The sequence below is a fragment of the Rhinoraja longicauda genome, chromosome 34 (assembly GCF_053455715.1).
Source record: "Rhinoraja longicauda isolate Sanriku21f chromosome 34, sRhiLon1.1, whole genome shotgun sequence".
NCBI lineage: Eukaryota > Metazoa > Chordata > Chondrichthyes > Rajiformes > Arhynchobatidae > Rhinoraja > Rhinoraja longicauda.
This window is the reverse complement of record NC_135986.1, coordinates 23,793,998-23,812,072: the sequence shown is the minus strand read 5'-3', so window position 1 is coordinate 23,812,072 and position 18,075 is coordinate 23,793,998. Positions and strand designations below refer to the sequence as shown.

General features: G+C 46.7%; 1 protein-coding gene across 1 annotated transcript in view; it reads right to left on the bottom strand.

Annotated features, from left to right (window-relative positions):
• The window catches only part of LOC144609715 (heterogeneous nuclear ribonucleoprotein U-like protein 2), a 49,573-nt gene extending 42,549 nt beyond the window's left edge, over window positions 1-7,024 (bottom strand). Inside the window, exon 1 of the mRNA XM_078428215.1 lies at window positions 6,201-7,024. Coding sequence (XP_078284341.1) covers window positions 6,201-6,870 — 670 coding nt within the window. The 5' untranslated portion in view covers window positions 6,871-7,024. The remainder of the gene's footprint in view (window positions 1-6,200) is intronic.
• Between the last annotated feature and the right edge of the window lie 11,051 nt (window positions 7,025-18,075).

The window sequence follows — 18,075 nt, the reverse complement described above, 5'->3', positions numbered from 1 at the left end:
AGTATTTTGTGCCTACTTTTGTAAACACACAAGCTCTTCTGAAGTCCACAATTGCAGAATACAAATGTCGCAAGGGAAATTAATACGAAACTACACTGAAAATCTAGGTTCTGCAATCGAGTGCAGTGTGAAGAGCCTAGATCTTGTAGACATGTACCCAGAACAATGACACACATGAAGGCAGTGTTTACGCATCAAGCTTCTGAAATTTGCTATGATACCAGGCAGTTTAAATAGCCGAAGGCCACATTGCCATTAGCAAGAAGATAGTTACACTGTCAACACGACCCAAATCCAGGCAGAAATTCACAACCGCGCTGCTTATTAGACAGAAGAACAGAATGACCTCTGGTTCTAGACTCTCCCACCAGTGGAAACATCCTTTCCACATCCACTCTACCTATGCTTTTCATTATTCTCTAAGTTTCAAAGAGGTCCTCCCTCATTCAGCATAAAACAAAATTGAAATTCAATGCCAAATAGTGTGAACATTAGTTACCATTGTTACGAGCATCATCGGATTCAGGGAATATTTGCCCCATAACCAATGTTGTGAACTAGTGGAACACTGGTTATAGTGTTAACACTTCCTCGATCCAACCCAAAATTTCAAGGACAAGTTACAGTGTAAACACTACCCAAATCCAGTCTGAATTACACTACCCAATTCCAATCTGGAAGCCACAAGAACCAGTTACTATGCAAACACTACCCAAATTCAGTCTGGAATTCCACATTGACACTGACAATGTAAACACTACCCAAATCCACTCTTGAACCCATATTTCACTGGTTACAGTTTAAACACTACCCGAATCCAGTCCGGAAGCCACATTTCACTGGTTACAGTGTAAACACGACCAAATCCAGTCTGGAAGCCACATGAACCCCGGTTACAGTGTAAACAATTGAAATCAACCCTGCAATTCACAGGGTCACAGGTTAGTGCAAATACTACTTGAATCCAGTCTGAGATTCCCAGAGCCACAGGTTACAGCATACACACCACTCAAATCCAGCCTGGAATTCCCAGGCAGACCAATTAGTGTACATGCCACCCAAATCCAGTCTGGAATCCTGAGGGACACCAATTACAGTGTAAACACTAACCTAATCCTCTAGAATTCACTGGGGCATCGGTTACAATATACACACGACCCCAATCCAACATTGACACCAGTTAGAGTGTGCTCACTCACCAAATCCAGTCTACAATCCACATTGACACCGGTTACAGAGTAAACAATTCAAATGCAGTCACGATTTCGCGGGACATCAGTTATAGTTCAAAACACTACCCGAATCAAGTCTGGAATTCACTGGTAAGTGTACACACTACCTGAATCCAGTCTAGAACCCGCAGCGACACTGGTTACAGTGCAAACACCACTCATATGCAGACTGGAAGCCACATGGACCCCAGTTATAGTGTAAATTAATGGATATTTTTAAGACAGAGATAGATAGATTCTTGAATAGTGCGGGTGTCAGGGGTATGGGGAGAAGGCAGGAGAATGGGGTTAGGAGGGAGAGATAGATCAGGCATGATTGCAGAGAAGATGACCTTATGACCTATCACTTATGACCGTAACAATTCAAATCAACCCTGCAATTCACAGGCAGACCAATTAGTGTACACACTACCCGAATCCAGTCCGGAGTGTAAACACGAACCTAACCCAGTATTGAATTCACAGGAGCATCGGTTACAATACACACACTTCCCCAATCCAACATTGACACCAGTTAGAGTGTACACTCTCCAAATCTGGAATCCACATTGACACCGGTTACAGTGTAAACTATTTAAATCCAGTCTGAATTTCACAGGACATCAGTTATAGTTGAAATGAAACACTACCCAAATCAAATCTGGAATTCAAAGGGTAAGTGTACACAACACCTGAATCCAGTCTGGTTTTCATGGGACACAGCTTGTCGTGTAACAATTAAAGTCAAGCTCAAATTTGACAGGGACACTGGTTACAGTGTAATCACCCGAATCCAGTCTGGAATTCACAAGGAAAGCACAGGTAACAGTGTTCACTCTACTCAAATCCAGCGTGGATTTCACTCAAATCCAGTCTGCTATTCACTGGGACCGGTTAAAGTATACAATCCATCTAAATCCACTCCGGAATTCCTAAAAAACACCGGTCAGTGTAAACACTACACAAATCCAGTCTGGAATCCACATCGACACCAGTTACAGTGCAAACACACCCCTAATTCTAATCTAAAATCTCAAGGTGTAAACTTCCCAAATTTAGCCTAGAATCCACATTGACACAAGTTACAGTTTAAAGTGTACAATCTACCCAAATCCACTCTGGATTTCCCAAGAACACAGGTTACAATGTAAACTCTACCCAAATCCAGTCTGGAATCCACATTGACAACAGTTACAGAGCAAACACTACCCTAATCCACCATACAATCCACATTGACATCAGTTAGGGTGCAAACACCACCCTGATCCAGTCTGGATTTCACAGTGTACACCCTACTCGAATCCAGCATACAATCCACATGGACAATGGTTACAGTGTAAACACTACCCTAATCGAGTCTAGAATCCACATTGATATCAGTTATAGTGAACACACATCTGAATTTCACTGGGGCACCAGTTACATTGTACACACTACCCTAATCCATCATACACTCCACATTGATACTAGTTACCGTGCAAACACAACCCAAATCCAGCACACAGTCCACATTGTGTAAGAAGGAACTGCAGATGCTGGTTTAAACTGAAGATAGACACGAAAAGCTGGAATAACTCAGCGGGACAGGCAGCATCTCTGGAGACAAGGAATGGGTGATGTTTCAGGCCGAAACCACATTGACACTGGTTTCGGTGTAAACACTACCTGAATCCAGTCTGAATTTAATAGGGACACCAGTTAGGGTACACACCACCCTAATTCAATCTGGAATTGTAAACACCAGCCAAATCCAGCACATTCCCACTGGTTACAGCTGGGTGGCAGTGTGAGCTGTGAGGAGGATGCTATGAGGCTACACGGTGACTTGGATAGGTTGGGTGAGTGGGCAGAAGCATGGCAGATGTAGTATCACATGGATAAATGTGAGGATATCCACTTGGTGGCAAGAACAGGAAGGCAGATTATATTATCTGAATGGCGTCAGATTAGGAGAAGGGGAGGTACAACAAGACCCGAGTGTGCTTGCACATCAGTCACTGAAAGCAAGCATGCAGGTACAGCAGGCAGTGAAGAAAGCTAAAGGCATGTTGGCCTTCATTGCGAGGGGATTTGAGTTTAGGAGCAAGGAGGTCCCACTGCAGTTGTACAAGTGCAGTTGTAAGACTGCACCTAGAGTATTGTGTGCAGTTTTGGGCTCCTAATTTGAGGATGGACATTATTGCTATTGAGGGAGTGCAGCGTAGGTTCACCAGGTTAATTCCCAGGATGGCGGGACTGACATTTGATGAAAGACTGGGCTTATATTCACTGGAATTTAGAAGGATGAGAGGGAATCTTATAGAAACATATAAAATTCTTGGATGATTGGACAGGGTAAATGCAGACAAAATATTCCCGATGTTGGGGGAGGCCAGAACCAGGGGTCACTGTTTAAGAATAAGGGGTTCCCCATTTAGGACTGAGATGAGGAACAACTTTTTCACCCAGAGAATTGTGAGTCTGTGGAATTCTATGCCACAGATGGCAATGGAGACAAATTCGCTGGATGTTTTCAAGAGGGAGTTCGATTTAGTTCTTAGGGCGAAAGGAATCAAGGGATGTGGGGAGAAAGCAGGAACTTTCCAGGGGGTACTGATTTTGGACGATCAGCCATGATCATATTGAATGGCGGTGCTGGCTCGAAGGGCCGAATGGAGCACCTCTCCTGCACAGATTTTTCCAACACTACCCAAATCCAGCCTGGAATCCACATGGACACCAGTCACAGTGTACACACGACCCGAATCCTATACACAATCCACATTGACACCGGTTAGTGTACACACGACCCAAATCCAATATATAATCTACACTGACACCGGTTACAGTGTACACACGACACGAATCCAATATACAATCCACACTGACACCGGTTACAGTGTACACACGACCCGAATCCAATATACAATCCACATTGACACCGGTTATAGTGTACACACGACCCGAATCTAATATACAATCGACATTGACACCGGTTAAAGTGTACACACGACCCGAATCCAATATACAGTCCACATTGACACCGGTTACATTGAGTGTACACACGAACCGAATCCAATCTACAATCCACACTGACACCGGTTACAGTGTACACACGACACAAATCCAATATACAATCCACACTGACCGGTTAAAGTGTACACACGACCCGAATCCAATGTACAATCCACATTGACACTGGTTACATTGGGGGAGTCCAGAACCAGGGGTCACTGTTTAAGAATAAGGTGTCGGCCATTTAGGACTGAGACGAGGAAAAACTTTTTCACCCAGAGAATAGTGAGCCTGTGGAATTCTCTGCCACAGAGGGCAGTGGAGGCCAATTCGCTGGATGTTTTCAAGAGGGAGTTTGATTTAGTTCTTCGGGCGAAAGGAATCAAGGGATGTGGGGAGAAAGCAGGAACTTTCCAGGGGGTACTGATTTTGGACAATCAGCCATGATCATATTGGCTCGAAGGGCCGAATGGAGCACCTCTCCAAATCCAATATACAATCCACATGGACATCGGTTACAGTGTACACACGACCTGAATCCAATGTACAATCCACATGGACACCAGTTACAGTGAGTGTACACACGACCCAAAACCAATATACAATCCACACTGACACCGGTTACAGTGTACACACCACCCGAATCCAATATACAATCCACATTGACACCGGTTAGTGTACACACGACCCGAATCCAATATACAATCCACTTGGACAACGGTTACAGTGTACACACGACCCGAATCCAATATGCAATCCACACGGACACCGGTTACAGTGTACACATGACCGAAATCCAATATACAATCCACAATGACACCGGTTACAGTGTACACAAGACCCGAATCCAATATACAATCCTCATGGACTGACCAGTTAGTGTGAACACGACCCGAATCCAATATACAATCTACAATCCACACGGACACCGGTTACAGTGTACACACGACCCAAATCCAATACACACCAGTTACAGTATACACACGACCCAAATCCAATATACAATCCACATTGACACCGGTTACAGTGTATACACCTGGAGTATTGCGTACAGTTTTGGTCTCCTAATCTGAGGAAAGACATTCTTGCCATAGAGGGAGTACAGAGAAGGTTCACCAGATTGATCCCTGGGATGGACAGGACTTTCATATGAAGAAAGACTGGATAGGCGGCTTGTACTCGCTGGAAATTAGAAGATTGAGGGGGGATCTTATAGAAACTTACAAAATTCTTAAGGGGTTGGACAGGCTAGATGCAGGAAGATTGTTCCCGATGTTGGGGAAGTTCAGAACAAGGGGTCACAGTTTAAGGATAAGGGGGAAGTCTTTTAGGACCGAGATGAGAACGTTTCTTTTCCACACAGAGTGGTGAATCTGTGGAATTCTCTGTCACAGAAGGTAGTTGAGGCCAGTTCATTGGCGATATTTAAGAGGATGTTAGATGTGACCCTTGTGGCTAAAGGGATCAGGGGGTATGGAGAGAAGGCAGGTACGGGATACTGAGTTGGATGATCAGCCATGATCATATTGAATGGCGGTGCAGGCTCGAAGGGCCGAATGGCCCACTCCTGCACCTATTTTCTATGTTTCTAATATACAATCCACATGGACACCGGTTACAGTGTACACACGACCCGAATCCAATATACAATCCACATTGACACCGGTTACAGTGTACACACCAATATACAATCCACATGGACGCTGGTTACAGTGTACACACGACCAGAATCCAATATACAATCCACATTGACACTTACTGTAACCGGTATGTCCATGTGGATTGTATATTGGATTCGGGTCGTGTGTACACTCACTGTAACCGGTGTCAATGTGGATTGTATATTGACACCAGTTACAGTGAGTGTACACACGACCCGAATCCAATATACAATCCACATTGACACCGGTTATGATGATAGTACAGCCATAGCTGATAGTAACACTGTGTTAAATGTAACCCCCCCCCCATCATCATTCCCCTTCTTGCTCTCACCGGCCTGGGCCTGGGCCGCCGCCTGCGGCTTGTCTCCGTTCTGCTGCTCGTCCTCAGGCTCCTGCTGCTGCTGCTGGCCGGGGTCGGCCTCCTCCACCTGGGCCTGGGCCTGGTCCTGGTCCTGGGGCTCCTGCTCCATCCCCTCGTCTCCCTCCTCCTCCCCCTCCTCCTCCTCTCCATCAGCCTGCGGCCGCTGCTTCGGCTGCTGCTTCTGTTCCACCTCCTTCACCATCACCGGCTGCGGGGCCTCGGCGTCGGCCTGGGGCTCCTTCTCGGCATCGTCGGCCTCCTCGGCCTGGACACGGGCCGCAGCAGGAGCGGCCGCGGCCCCGGCCTCCTCTTCCTCCTCCTCATCTTCTTCCTCGTCCTCGTCGTCCTCCTCTTCCTCCTCCTCGCCTCCCAGCAGCAGCTTGTCGTCGTCTCCCGCTTCCTCGTCGCCGCCCGCCGGCCCCGCTCCCGCTCCGACTCCCGCTCCCACTCCCGTAGGCCCGTAGGTCTTGGCGGGCCTCGCCTCGTCTCCCCCCGCCTCGTCGCTCAGCATCTCGGCGTCCAGGGCCTCCTGCAGCCGCTGCGCCAGCTCGGCCTTCAGGCCTCGGGTGTCGAGGCCGCGCTCCTGCAGCTCCTGCCGCAGCTCGGCCACCTTCAATCGCTTAACGTCCAGGCCGCTCATCCTCGGCCTCGAGTGCCGCCCGTCCCGGCCAAGGGGGGGCCTAACGGGAGGGGGGGAAAGGGAATGAAATAGATTCAAATCCCCAACCGCCGCTAACGGCCCAACTTTCAAATAAAACAAAATGGCGTCGCCGCCAGCTCCCGCTCCGCGCCCCGGGCTCCGCCCCCTTCCGCTTGCTCCCGCCCCCCCTGCGGCTCCTATTGGGCGCGTCACCGCCGACTCTCGCCCCTACTGGCTGCGCCGCCTGTCCCTCCGCTCACTGATCCCGCCCCCCTCCCCTTGCTCCCGCCCCCTCCCGCCTCGATTGACCGCGCCGCCGCCAACTTCCGCTCTTATTAGTCACCGAGCCTGTCCCTCCGCTCGCTGATCCCGCCCCTCCCTCCCTCCGCTATTGGCCCCGCCGCCGCCAGATCCTGTTCCCATTCGTCAAGGCGCCTGTCACTCCCCAGCCCCCTTCTGTGGCGTCACCCCCTCCCTCCGCACGCTCCTATTGGCGGAGCCGCCGCCCTGCTCCCACCGTACCCCATCTTCTATTGGTCTAGACGGCTGTCACTCCGCTCACTGCTCCCGCGCCTTTTCCAATCGCTCCCCCTCCTCTTATGTCATCAGCTCCCCTCTCCTGTTACGAAATCAGCTCCCCTCTTCTGTTACGTCATCAGATCCCCCTCCTGTTACGTCATCAGCACCCCCCCCTCCTGTTACGTCATCAGCTCCCCCCCTTCACCAGGTCTCAAGGGCCAGATAGAACAATTTAATTCTTACTTACAGCAGCACAACAGGCTACGTAAACATAGTACGCTGTAAATAATAAAATAATGAACAAGAAATAAAAGTTCAGTGCATATATATATATAAACAACCAAAGTCTTGCTATTGAGGGCGTGCAGCATAGGTTTACTAGGTTAATTCCCGGAATGGCGGGACTGTCTTATGATGAAAGACTGGAGCGGCTAGGCTTGTATACACTGGAATTTAGAAGGATGAGAGGGGATCTTATCGAAACATATCCGGGAGCAGAGCAAGGACGCCCGTTGGCTGAGCAGTAAAGTAAGTGCTAATCACAGTTGAACAGGCAGTTTAAAAAGAGCGCCAAAAGGAAGCTAGTAGTCAATTTGAAAAGTCCGGGAGCAGAGCAAGGACGCCCGTTGGCTGAGCAGTAAAGTAAGTGCTAGTTTAAGTGAGAAGTCAGGTAAATTGGACAATCAGGCAATTTAATTGGTGATATAAGCAATACTTGCAAAAGAGTGCAGCCCTGTTCAGGTGCAGCCCAGTGAGGGAAGTGCCCAGTGAGAAAAGTGCGAGTCTTTGGCTGCGAGTCTTCGGCGAGGTGAGGAGGATACGATTGTTTTAAGCCAGAGCTGGTTATAGGCACAAGGTGATGGCGGAAACGTTGGTGCGGTGTGTTTCCTGCAGGATGTGGGAAGACAGGGACGTCGCTGGAGCTTCTGGGAGCTGCACCTGCAAGAACTGTGTCCAGGTGCAGCTCCTGAAGGGACGTGTGGTGGAGTTGGAGAGGCAGTTGGATGACCTCAGGGCCATCCGAGAATGCGAGAGTTTCCTCGACAGGACCTATTGTGAGGCTGTCACGCCAAGGGTCCAGGTCGAGCGAAGGTGGGAGACTGTTTCAGGGGGGAATGGACATGGACTACAGGAGACCCCAGTGGCTGTGCCTATTGCAAATAGGTATACCCTCTTGGGAACTGTCGGGGCAGAAGACGTTTCCAGTCCGAGTGGCGGACCTGTTGGCAAGGATACTCGACAGGGGAGACCGAAGTCTGGAAGAGCCGTAGTGGTCGGTGACTCCATAGTCCGAGGGACGGACAGAAGATTCTGTGGCAGCAGGAGGGACTTGAGGATGGTCTGTTGCCTCCCTGGTGCCAGGGTTCAACACATCACAGAAAATCCTAGTGAGGGAAGGCGATCAACCTGAAGTCGTTGTGCACGTGGGCACGAATGACGTCGGGCGGAAGAGGAAGGAGGTGCTACAGCGGGAGTTTAGAGAGTTGGGAAAAGCACTGAGAAGTAGGACGTCGAAGGTAGTTATCTCTGGACTGCTACCGGTACCTCGTGCTGGTGAGGCCAGGAACAGAGAGATAGAGGGTATGAATTTATGGCTGAGGGGCTGGTGCAGAGAGCAGGGATTTAGATTTCTGGACCACTGGGATCTCTTCTGGGCTAGGGGTGACTTGTACAAAAGGGACGGGTTGCATCTTAACAGCAGGGGGACAAACATTCTGGCAGGAAGGTTTGCTAGTGTGACACCTGTGGCTTTAAACTAAGTAGTGGGGGGGAGGGGTTAACAAATTGTGAATATGAAGATGAGGTAAAAGGGAATACAGGAGATATTGCAAAAGACTCTCGGAAGAATGGGAACAGAAGTTCTAGAGCGGAAAAGAAATTAAGGGCAGGGCCAATTGTGAACGATGTGAGAGGGGAGGTAAATACAGAAGTTAAAGTGTTGTACTTAAATGCGCGTAGTATAAAAAATAAAGTGGATGAGCTTGAGGCTCAGTTAGTCATGGGCAAGTATGATGTTGTAGGGATCACTGAGACATGGCTACAAGAGGACCAGGGCTGGGAACTGAATATTCAGGGGTACACAACGTATAGAAAAGACAGACAGGTGGGCAGAGGGGGTGGGGTTGCTCTGATGGTAAGGAATGATATTCATTCCCTTGCAAGGGGTGACATAGAATCAGGAGATGTTGAATCAGTATGGATAGAAATGAGAAATTGTAAGGGTAAAAAGACCCTAATGGGAGTTATCTATAGGCCTCCAAACAGTAGCCTCGACATAGGGTGCAAGTTGAATCAGGAGATAAAATTGGCGTGTCAAAAATGTAATGCTACGGTGGTTATGGGAAATTTCAACATGCAGGTAGACTGGGAAAATCAGGTTGGAAATGGACCCCAGGAAAGAGAGTTTGTAGAGTGCCTTCGAGATGGATTCTTAGAACAGCTTGTACTGGAGCCTACCAGGGAGAAGGCAATTCTGGATTTAGTGTTGTGTAATGATCCTGATCTGATAAGGGGACTAGAGGTAAAAGAGCCATTAGGAGGCAGTGATCACAACATGATAAGTTTTACTCTGCAAATGGAAAGGCAGAAGGGAAAATCGGAAGGTCGGTATTACAGTATAGCAAAGGGGATTACAGAGGCATGAGGCGGGAGCTGGCCAAAATTGATTGGAAGGAGGCCCTAGCAGGGAAGACGGTAGAACAGCAATGGCAGGTATTCCTGGGAATAATGCAGAGGTTGCAGGATCAATTTATTCCAAAGAGGTGGAAAGACTCTAAGGGGAGTAAGAGACACCTGTGGCTGACAAGGGAAGTCAGGGACAGCATAAAAATTAAGGAGAAGAAGTATAACATAGCAAAGAAGAGTGGGAAGACAGAGGATTGGGACTCTTTTAAAGAGCAACAAAAGTTAACTAAAAAGGCAATACGGGGAGAAAAGATGAGGTACGAGGGTAAACTAGCCAATAATACAAAGGAGGATAGCAAAAGTTTTTTTAGGTACGTGAAGAGGAAAAAAATAGTCAAGGCAAATGTGGGTCCCTTGAAGACAGAAGCAGGGGAATTTATTATGGGGAACAAAGAAATGGCAGACGAGTTAAACCGTTACTTTGGATCTGTCTTCACTGAGGAAGATACACACAATCTCCCAAATGTTCTAGGGGCCGGAGAACCTAGGGTGATGGAGGAACTGAAGGAAATCCACATTAGGCAGGAAATGGTTTTGGGTAGACTGATGGGACTGAAGGCTGATAAATCCCCAGGGCCTGATGGTCTGCATCCCAGAGTACTTAAGGAGGTGGCTCTAGAAATAGTGGAAGCATTGGAGATCATTTTTCAATGTTCTATAGATTCAGGATCAGTTCCTGTGGATTGGAGGATAGCAATTGTTATCCCACTTTTTAAGAAAGGAGGGAGAGAGAAAACGGGTAATTATAGACCAGTTAGTCTGACATCAGTGGTGGGGAAGATGCTGGAGTCAATTATAAAAGACGAAATTGCTGAGCATTTGGATAGCAGTAACGGGATCATTCCGAGTCAGCATGGATTTACGAAGGGGAAATCATGCTTGACAAATCTACTGGAATTTTTTGAGGATGTAACTAGGAAAATTGACAAGGGAGAGTCAGTGGATGTGGTGTACCTCGACTTTCAGAAAGCCTTCGACAAGGTCCCACATAGGAGATTAGTGGGCAAAATTAGGGCACATGGTATTGGGGGTAGGGTACTGACATGGATAGAAAATTGGTTGACAGACAGAAAGCAAAGAGTGGGGATAAATGGGTTCCTTTCGGAATGGCAGGCAGTGACCAGTGGGGTACCGCAAGGTTCGGTGCTGGGACCCCAGCTATTTACGATATACATTAATGACTTAGACGAAGGGATTAAAAGTACCATTAGCAAATTTGCAGATGATACTAAGTTGGGGGGTAGTGTGAATTGTGAGGAAGATGCAATAAGGCTGCAGGGTGACTTGGACAGGTTGTGTGAGTGGGCGGATACATGGCAGATGCAGTTTAATGTAGATAAGTGTGAGGTTATTCACTTTGGAAGTAAGAATAGAAAGGCAGATTATTATCTGAATGGTGTCAAGTTAGGAGGAGGGGGAGTTCAACGAGATCTGGGTGTCCTAGTGCATCAGTCAATGAAAGGAAGCATGCAGGTTCAGCAGGCAGTGAAGAAAGCCAATGGAATGTTGGCCTTCGTAACAAGAGGAGTTGAGTATAGGAGCAAAGAGGTCCTTCTACAGTTGTACCGGGCCCTGGTGAGACCGCACCTGGAGTACTGTGTGCAGTTTTGGTCTCCAAATTTGAGGAAGGATATTCTTGCTATGGAGGGCGTGCAGCCTAGGTTCACTAGGTTAATTCCCGGAATGGCGGGACTGTCGTATGTTGAAAGGCTGGAGCGATTGGGCTTGTATACACTGGAATTTAGAAGGATGAGGGGGGATCTTATTGAAACATATAAGATAATTAGGGGATTGGACACATTAGAGGCAGATAACATGTTCCCAATGTTGGGGGAGTCCAGAACAAGGGGCCATAGTTTGAGAATAAGGGGTAGGCCATTTAGAACGGAGATGAGGAAGAACTTTTTCAGTCAGAGGGTGGTGAAGGTGTGGAATTCTCTGCCTCAGAAGGCAGTGGAGGCCAGTTCGTTGGATGCTTTCAAGAGAGAGCTGGATAGAGCTCTTAAGGATAGCGGAGTGAGGGGGTATGGGGAGAAGGCAGGAACGGGGTACTGATTGAGAGTGATCAGCCATGATCGCATTGAATGGCGGTGCTGGCTCGAAGGGCTGAATGGCCTACTCCTGCACCTATTGTCTATTGTCTATTATTAAGGGGTTGGACACGTTAGAGGCAGGAAACATGTTCCCAATGTTGGGGAGTCCAGAACCAGGGGCCACAGTTTAAGAATAAAGGGTAAGCCATTTAGAACGGAGATGAGGAAAAACTTTTTCAGTCAGAGAGTTGTAAATCTGTGGAATTCACTGCCTCAGAAGGCAGTGGAGGCCAATTCTCTGAAAGCATTCAAGAGAGAGCTAGATGGAGCTCTTAAAGATAGCGGAGTCAGGGGGTATGGGGAGAAGGCAGGAACGGGGTACTGATTGTGAATGATCAGCCATGATCACATTGAATGGTGGTGCTGGCTCGAAGAGCCGAATGGCCTACTCCTGCACCTATTGTCTGTAGTTTATTTTTTGCTCTGGTTTATTTTCACCCACATGTTTAGACCGTAATGTTGTGTCCTTATTGTTTTGATGTGTTTATGCTTTATTCTTAATTGTTAACTGCATGTTTGTGTTGTCATTTGTGAGTGGAGCACCAAGGCACATAATAATAATAATAATAATAATATTCATTTATTGTCATTGCAACGAGTACAACGAAATTAAAAAATAGCTAATCCTGACGGTGCGTACATACATATATGCAATAAATGCAAAAACAAATAAATACATAAATACAATTAAATACAATTATATTAAGTACAAGATTTTTTAACGGTGTTGCCTAGTGCAAAGGTAGTGTTCAGTTCTCGTATGGCCCTGGGGTAAAAACTGTTCTTAAGTCTGTTTGTTCGGGATTTGATCGACCTGAAACGTCGACCAGAGGGCAGATGAACAAACAGACGGTGGCCGGGGTGGGATGGATCTTTTATTATTTTGCCTGCTCTACTGATCCTTGGCCAATAAACTTATTCATTCATTCCTATACACATACTCACATATACATTCATTCAGTGTAAGAAGGAACTGCAGATGCTGATTTAGACCGAAGATCGACACAAAATGCTGGAGTGACTCAGTGGGACAGGCAGCATCTCTGGAGAGACGTTTCAGGTCGAGGCCCTTCTTCAGACTCGACCAGAAACATCACCCATTCCTTTTTTCCAGAGATGCTGCCTGACCCGCTGAGTTACTCCAGCTTTTTGTGTCTATCTTTGGTTTAAACCAGCATCTGTAGATCCTTCCTACACATATAATGAATGTATATGTGAGTATATTTCACATATATATACACGGTCTAAAAAAGGGTGTCGACCCGAAACGTCACCCATTCCTTCTCGCCAGAGATGCTGCCTATCCTGCTGAGTTACTCCAGCATTTTGTGTCCATATCATATCATATCATATCATATCATATATCTACAGCCGGAAACAGGCCTTTTCGGCCCTCCAAGTCCGTGCCGCCCAGCGATCCCCGTACATTAAACACTATCCTACACCCACTAGGGACAATTTTTACATTTACCCAGCCAATTAACCTACATACCTGTACGTCTTTGGAGTGTGGGAGGAAACCGAAGATCTCGGAGAAAACCCACGCAGGTCACGGGGAGAACGTACAAACTCCTTACAGTGCAGCACCCGTAGTCAGGATCGAACCTGAGTCTCCGGCGCTGCATTCGCTGTAAAGCAGCAACTCTACCGCTGCGCTACCGTGCCGCCCTCTTACATGTATATATATATATATATATGTGTGTGTGTGTGTGTGTGTGTGTGTGTGTGTGTGTGTGTGTGTGTGTGTGTGTGTGTGTGTGTGTGTGTGTGTGTGTGTGTGTGTGTGTGTGTGTGTGTGTGTGTGTGTGTGTGTGTGTGTATATTTATATATATATATTTATACGCACACATACGTACACATAAAAAACAGACAAATAATAATAGTGCGATAATAACAATGATAGTCTATGTAGTTCAAAGCTTATTTGGAGGTTGTAATGTTTAACAGTCGTTGGGAAGAAGCTGTTCCTGAACCTTGACGTTACAGCTTTCTGTACCTTCCTCCAGATGGCAGGGATGAAATGAGTGTGTGGCCAGGGTGGGTATGGGCCTCTGAAGGTGCTGTCCACCATTTTGACTCTCGTAGATCCCTCTGATGGCGGGAAGGTCAGAACCCGTGATGATCCGGGCAGTGTCTACCACTTTTTGCAGTCTTCTTTGCTCCTGAGCGTTCAAGTTGTCGAACCAGGCCGTAATGCAACCAGTCAAAATGCTCTCTACTGTACAACTGTACACTCGTCCCACCACTCCCCCTCACATCTTGTTACCAGCAATCCCCCTTCGACTGCATCAGTCTGAAGGACTCCAGATTAGGCCCACCTTACTCACCGTTGTCCCTTTGGTGCTAATGGAAGACGTTTCATTGAAATCGGTGCTATATTTTAAAAGTTATTCACATTTTAAAGTTTAAATCTATCTCCTAGGGAGGGAGGGAGGGGGAGGGGGAGGATGGGGGAGTGGGATGGAGAGGGGAGGGGGGAGTGAGGGGAGGGGGAGTGGGGGAGTGGGGGAGGGGGAGAGGGGAGGGAGGGAGGGAAGAGGGGGGAGGGAGGAAGGGGGAGAGGTGAGGGGGAGGGAGGGAGAGGGTGCTGTACCAATGCAGGAGAGGATGGGGTCCAACGGGCCCACTTGGTCTAGTACCTTCCAAAGATGTTACTTAACCCGCTGAGTTCCTCCGGCACTTTACGTTTCAGTCTTAATCTAAAAACCACAGCGGCCAGGTTCTTCCCTACAGCCATTCGGTTATTAAACACTACAACTTCAAATAAGCTCTGAACTACATGGACTATTATTGTTATTATTGCACTAATATCTTTTATTTTTTGGGGGTGTACTATGTGTGTGTGTGTGTATATATACATGTGTATTTGTGAGTATGTGTATATACACACACACTGAACATGTTTTTCTCTCTCGTTTATTATATTGTTTGCAGAGTATTATTAAGATTATTAAGGGGCTGGACACGTTAGAGGCAGGAAACATGTTCCCGATGTTGGGGGAGTCCAGAACCAGGGGCCATAGTTTAAGAATAAGGGGTAGTCCATTTAGAACGGAGATGAGGAAAGACTTTTTCAGTCAGAGCGTTGTAAATCGGTGGAATTCACTGCCACAGAAGGCAGTGGAGATAAAGCTAGAGCTAGAATGAATGGCCTCCTGCACCTATTGTCTATTGTCTATTGTTCACATACTCTGTTGTGCTGCTGCAAGTAAAAATGTCATTGTTCTATCTGGGACATGTGACAATGTATGGGGCATACATACAGCAGTACAACAATGGAACAGTTAGTTGAGTTTTACTTTAGAGATGCAGCTTGGAAACAGGCCCTACGGCCCACCAATTCCATGCCGACCATTGATCACGGGTTCACACAACCAGTTCTAGAAACATAGATAGAAACATAGAAAATAGGTGCAGGAGGAGGCCATTCGGCCCTTTTTGAGCCAGCACCGCCATTCATTGTGATCATGGCTGATCATCCCCAATCAATACCCCGTGCCTGCCTTCTCCCCATATCAATAGACAAGAGACAATAGACAATAGGTGCAGGAGTATGCCATTCGGCCCTTCAAGCCAGCACCACCATTCAATGTTATCATGGCTGATCATTCCCAATCAGTACCCCGTTCCTGCCTTCTCCCCATACCCCCTGACTCCGCTATCTTTAAGAGCTCTATCTAGCTCTCTCTTGAAAGCATCCAGAGATTTCGCCTCCACTGCCTTCTGAGGCAGAGAATTCCACAGATTTACAACTCTCTGAATGAAAAAGTTTTTCCTCATCTCCGTTCTAAATGGCCTACCCCTTATTCTTAAACTGTGGCCCCTGGTTCTGGACTCCCCCAACATTGGGAACATGTTTCCTGCCTCTAATGTGTCCAATCCCTTAATAATCTTATATATTTCAATAAGATCCCCTCTCATCCTTCAAAATTCCAGTGTATACAAGCCTAGTCGCTCCAGTCTTTCAACATATGATAGTCCTGCCATTCCGGGAATTAACCTAGTAAACCTACGCTGCATGCCCTCAATAGCAAGAATATCCTTGCGGCCCCAACGCCGAGCCTTGCGGCACTCCACTCGCCACTGCCTGCCATTCTGAAAAGGACCCGTTTACTCCTATTCTTTGCTTCCTGTCTGCCAACCAATTTTTTATCCATGTCAACACCCTACCCCCAATACCATGTGCTCTAATTTTGGTCACCAATCTCCCATGCGGGACCTTATCAAAGGCTTTCTGGAAGTCTAGATACACTCCATCCATTTTACTTGTCACGTCCTCAAAAAATTCCAGAAGATTAGTCAAGCATGATTTCCTTTTCATAAATCCATGCTGACTTGGACTTATCCTTTTACTGCTATCCAAATGCACCGTTATTACCTCTTTAATAATTGACTCCAGCATCTTTCCCACCACCGAAGTCAGGCTAACTGGTCTGTAATTCCCCGTTTTCTCTCTCACTCCTTTCTTGAAAAGTGGGATAACATTAGCTATCCTCCAATCCACAGGAACTGCTCCTGAATCTATTGAACATTGGAAAATGATCACCAATGCGTCCACTATTTCAAGAGCCACCTCCCTGAGGACCCTGGGATGCAGAATATCAGGCCCTGGGGATTTATCATCCTTCAGTCCCATTAGTCTACCCAATACTATTTCTCGCCTAATGAAAATTTATTTCAGTTCCTCTACCCCCTAGATCATCTTTCCTCCAGTACATCTGGGAGACTGTTTGTGTCTTCCTAAGGTGAAGACAGATCCAAAATACCTGTTCAACTCTTCTGCCATTTCCTTGTTACCCATAATAATTTCACCCGTGTCTGCCTTCAAGGGACCCACATTTGACTTTGCTACTCTTTTTCTCTTAACATATCTAAAGAAGCTTTTACTGTCCTAACAGTTAAGAACAGTTTTTACCCCAGGGCCATACGAGAACTGAACACTACCTTTGCACTAGGCAACACCGTTAAAAAATCTTGTACTTAATATAATTGTATTTAATTGTATTTATGTATTTATTTGTTTTTGCATTTATTGCATATATGTTTGTACGCACCGTCAGGATTGGCTATTTTTTAATTTCGTTGTACTCGTTGCAATGACAATAAATGAATATTATTATCATTATTATTATTATTCTTTATATTCTTGGCCAGCTTCCCCTCGTACTTCATCTTTTCAGCCCGTATTGCCCGTTTTGTTACCTTCTGTTGTCCTATGAAAGTTTCCCAATCCTCTGGCTTCCGGCTACTCTTTGCTGAGTTATACATCTTTTCTTTTAGTTTTATTCCATCCCTAACTTCCCTTGTCAGCCACGGTTGCCTCCTACTCCCCTTAGAATCTTTCTTCCTCTTTGGAATGAAATGATCCTGTGTCTTCCGGATTATGCCCAGAAATTCCTGCCATTGCTGTTCCACCGTCAATCCTGCTAGGATCCCTTTCCAGTCTACCTTGGCCAGCTCCTCTCTCATGCCTTCATAGTCCCCTTTGTTCAACTGCAACACTGACACTTCCGATTTAACCTTCTCCTTCTCAAATTGCAGATTAAAACTAATCATATTATGATCGCTACCTCCAAGCGGCTCCTTTACCTCGAGTTCTCTTATCAAATCTGGTTCATTGGACAACACTAAATCCAGAATTGCCTTTTCTCTGGTAGGCTCCATTACAAGCTGCTCTAAGAATCCATCTCGGAGGCACTCTACAAACTCTCTTTCTTGGGGTCCAGAACCAACCTGATTTTCCCAGTCTACCTGCATATTGAAATCGTCCATCTCCATAGTGGCATTACCTTTCTTACATGACAGTTTTAACTCCTGCTACATCTTACACCCTACATCCGGGCTACTATTTGGGTGTCTGTAGATAACACCAATTAGTATCTTCTTGCCTTTACAATTCCTCAACTC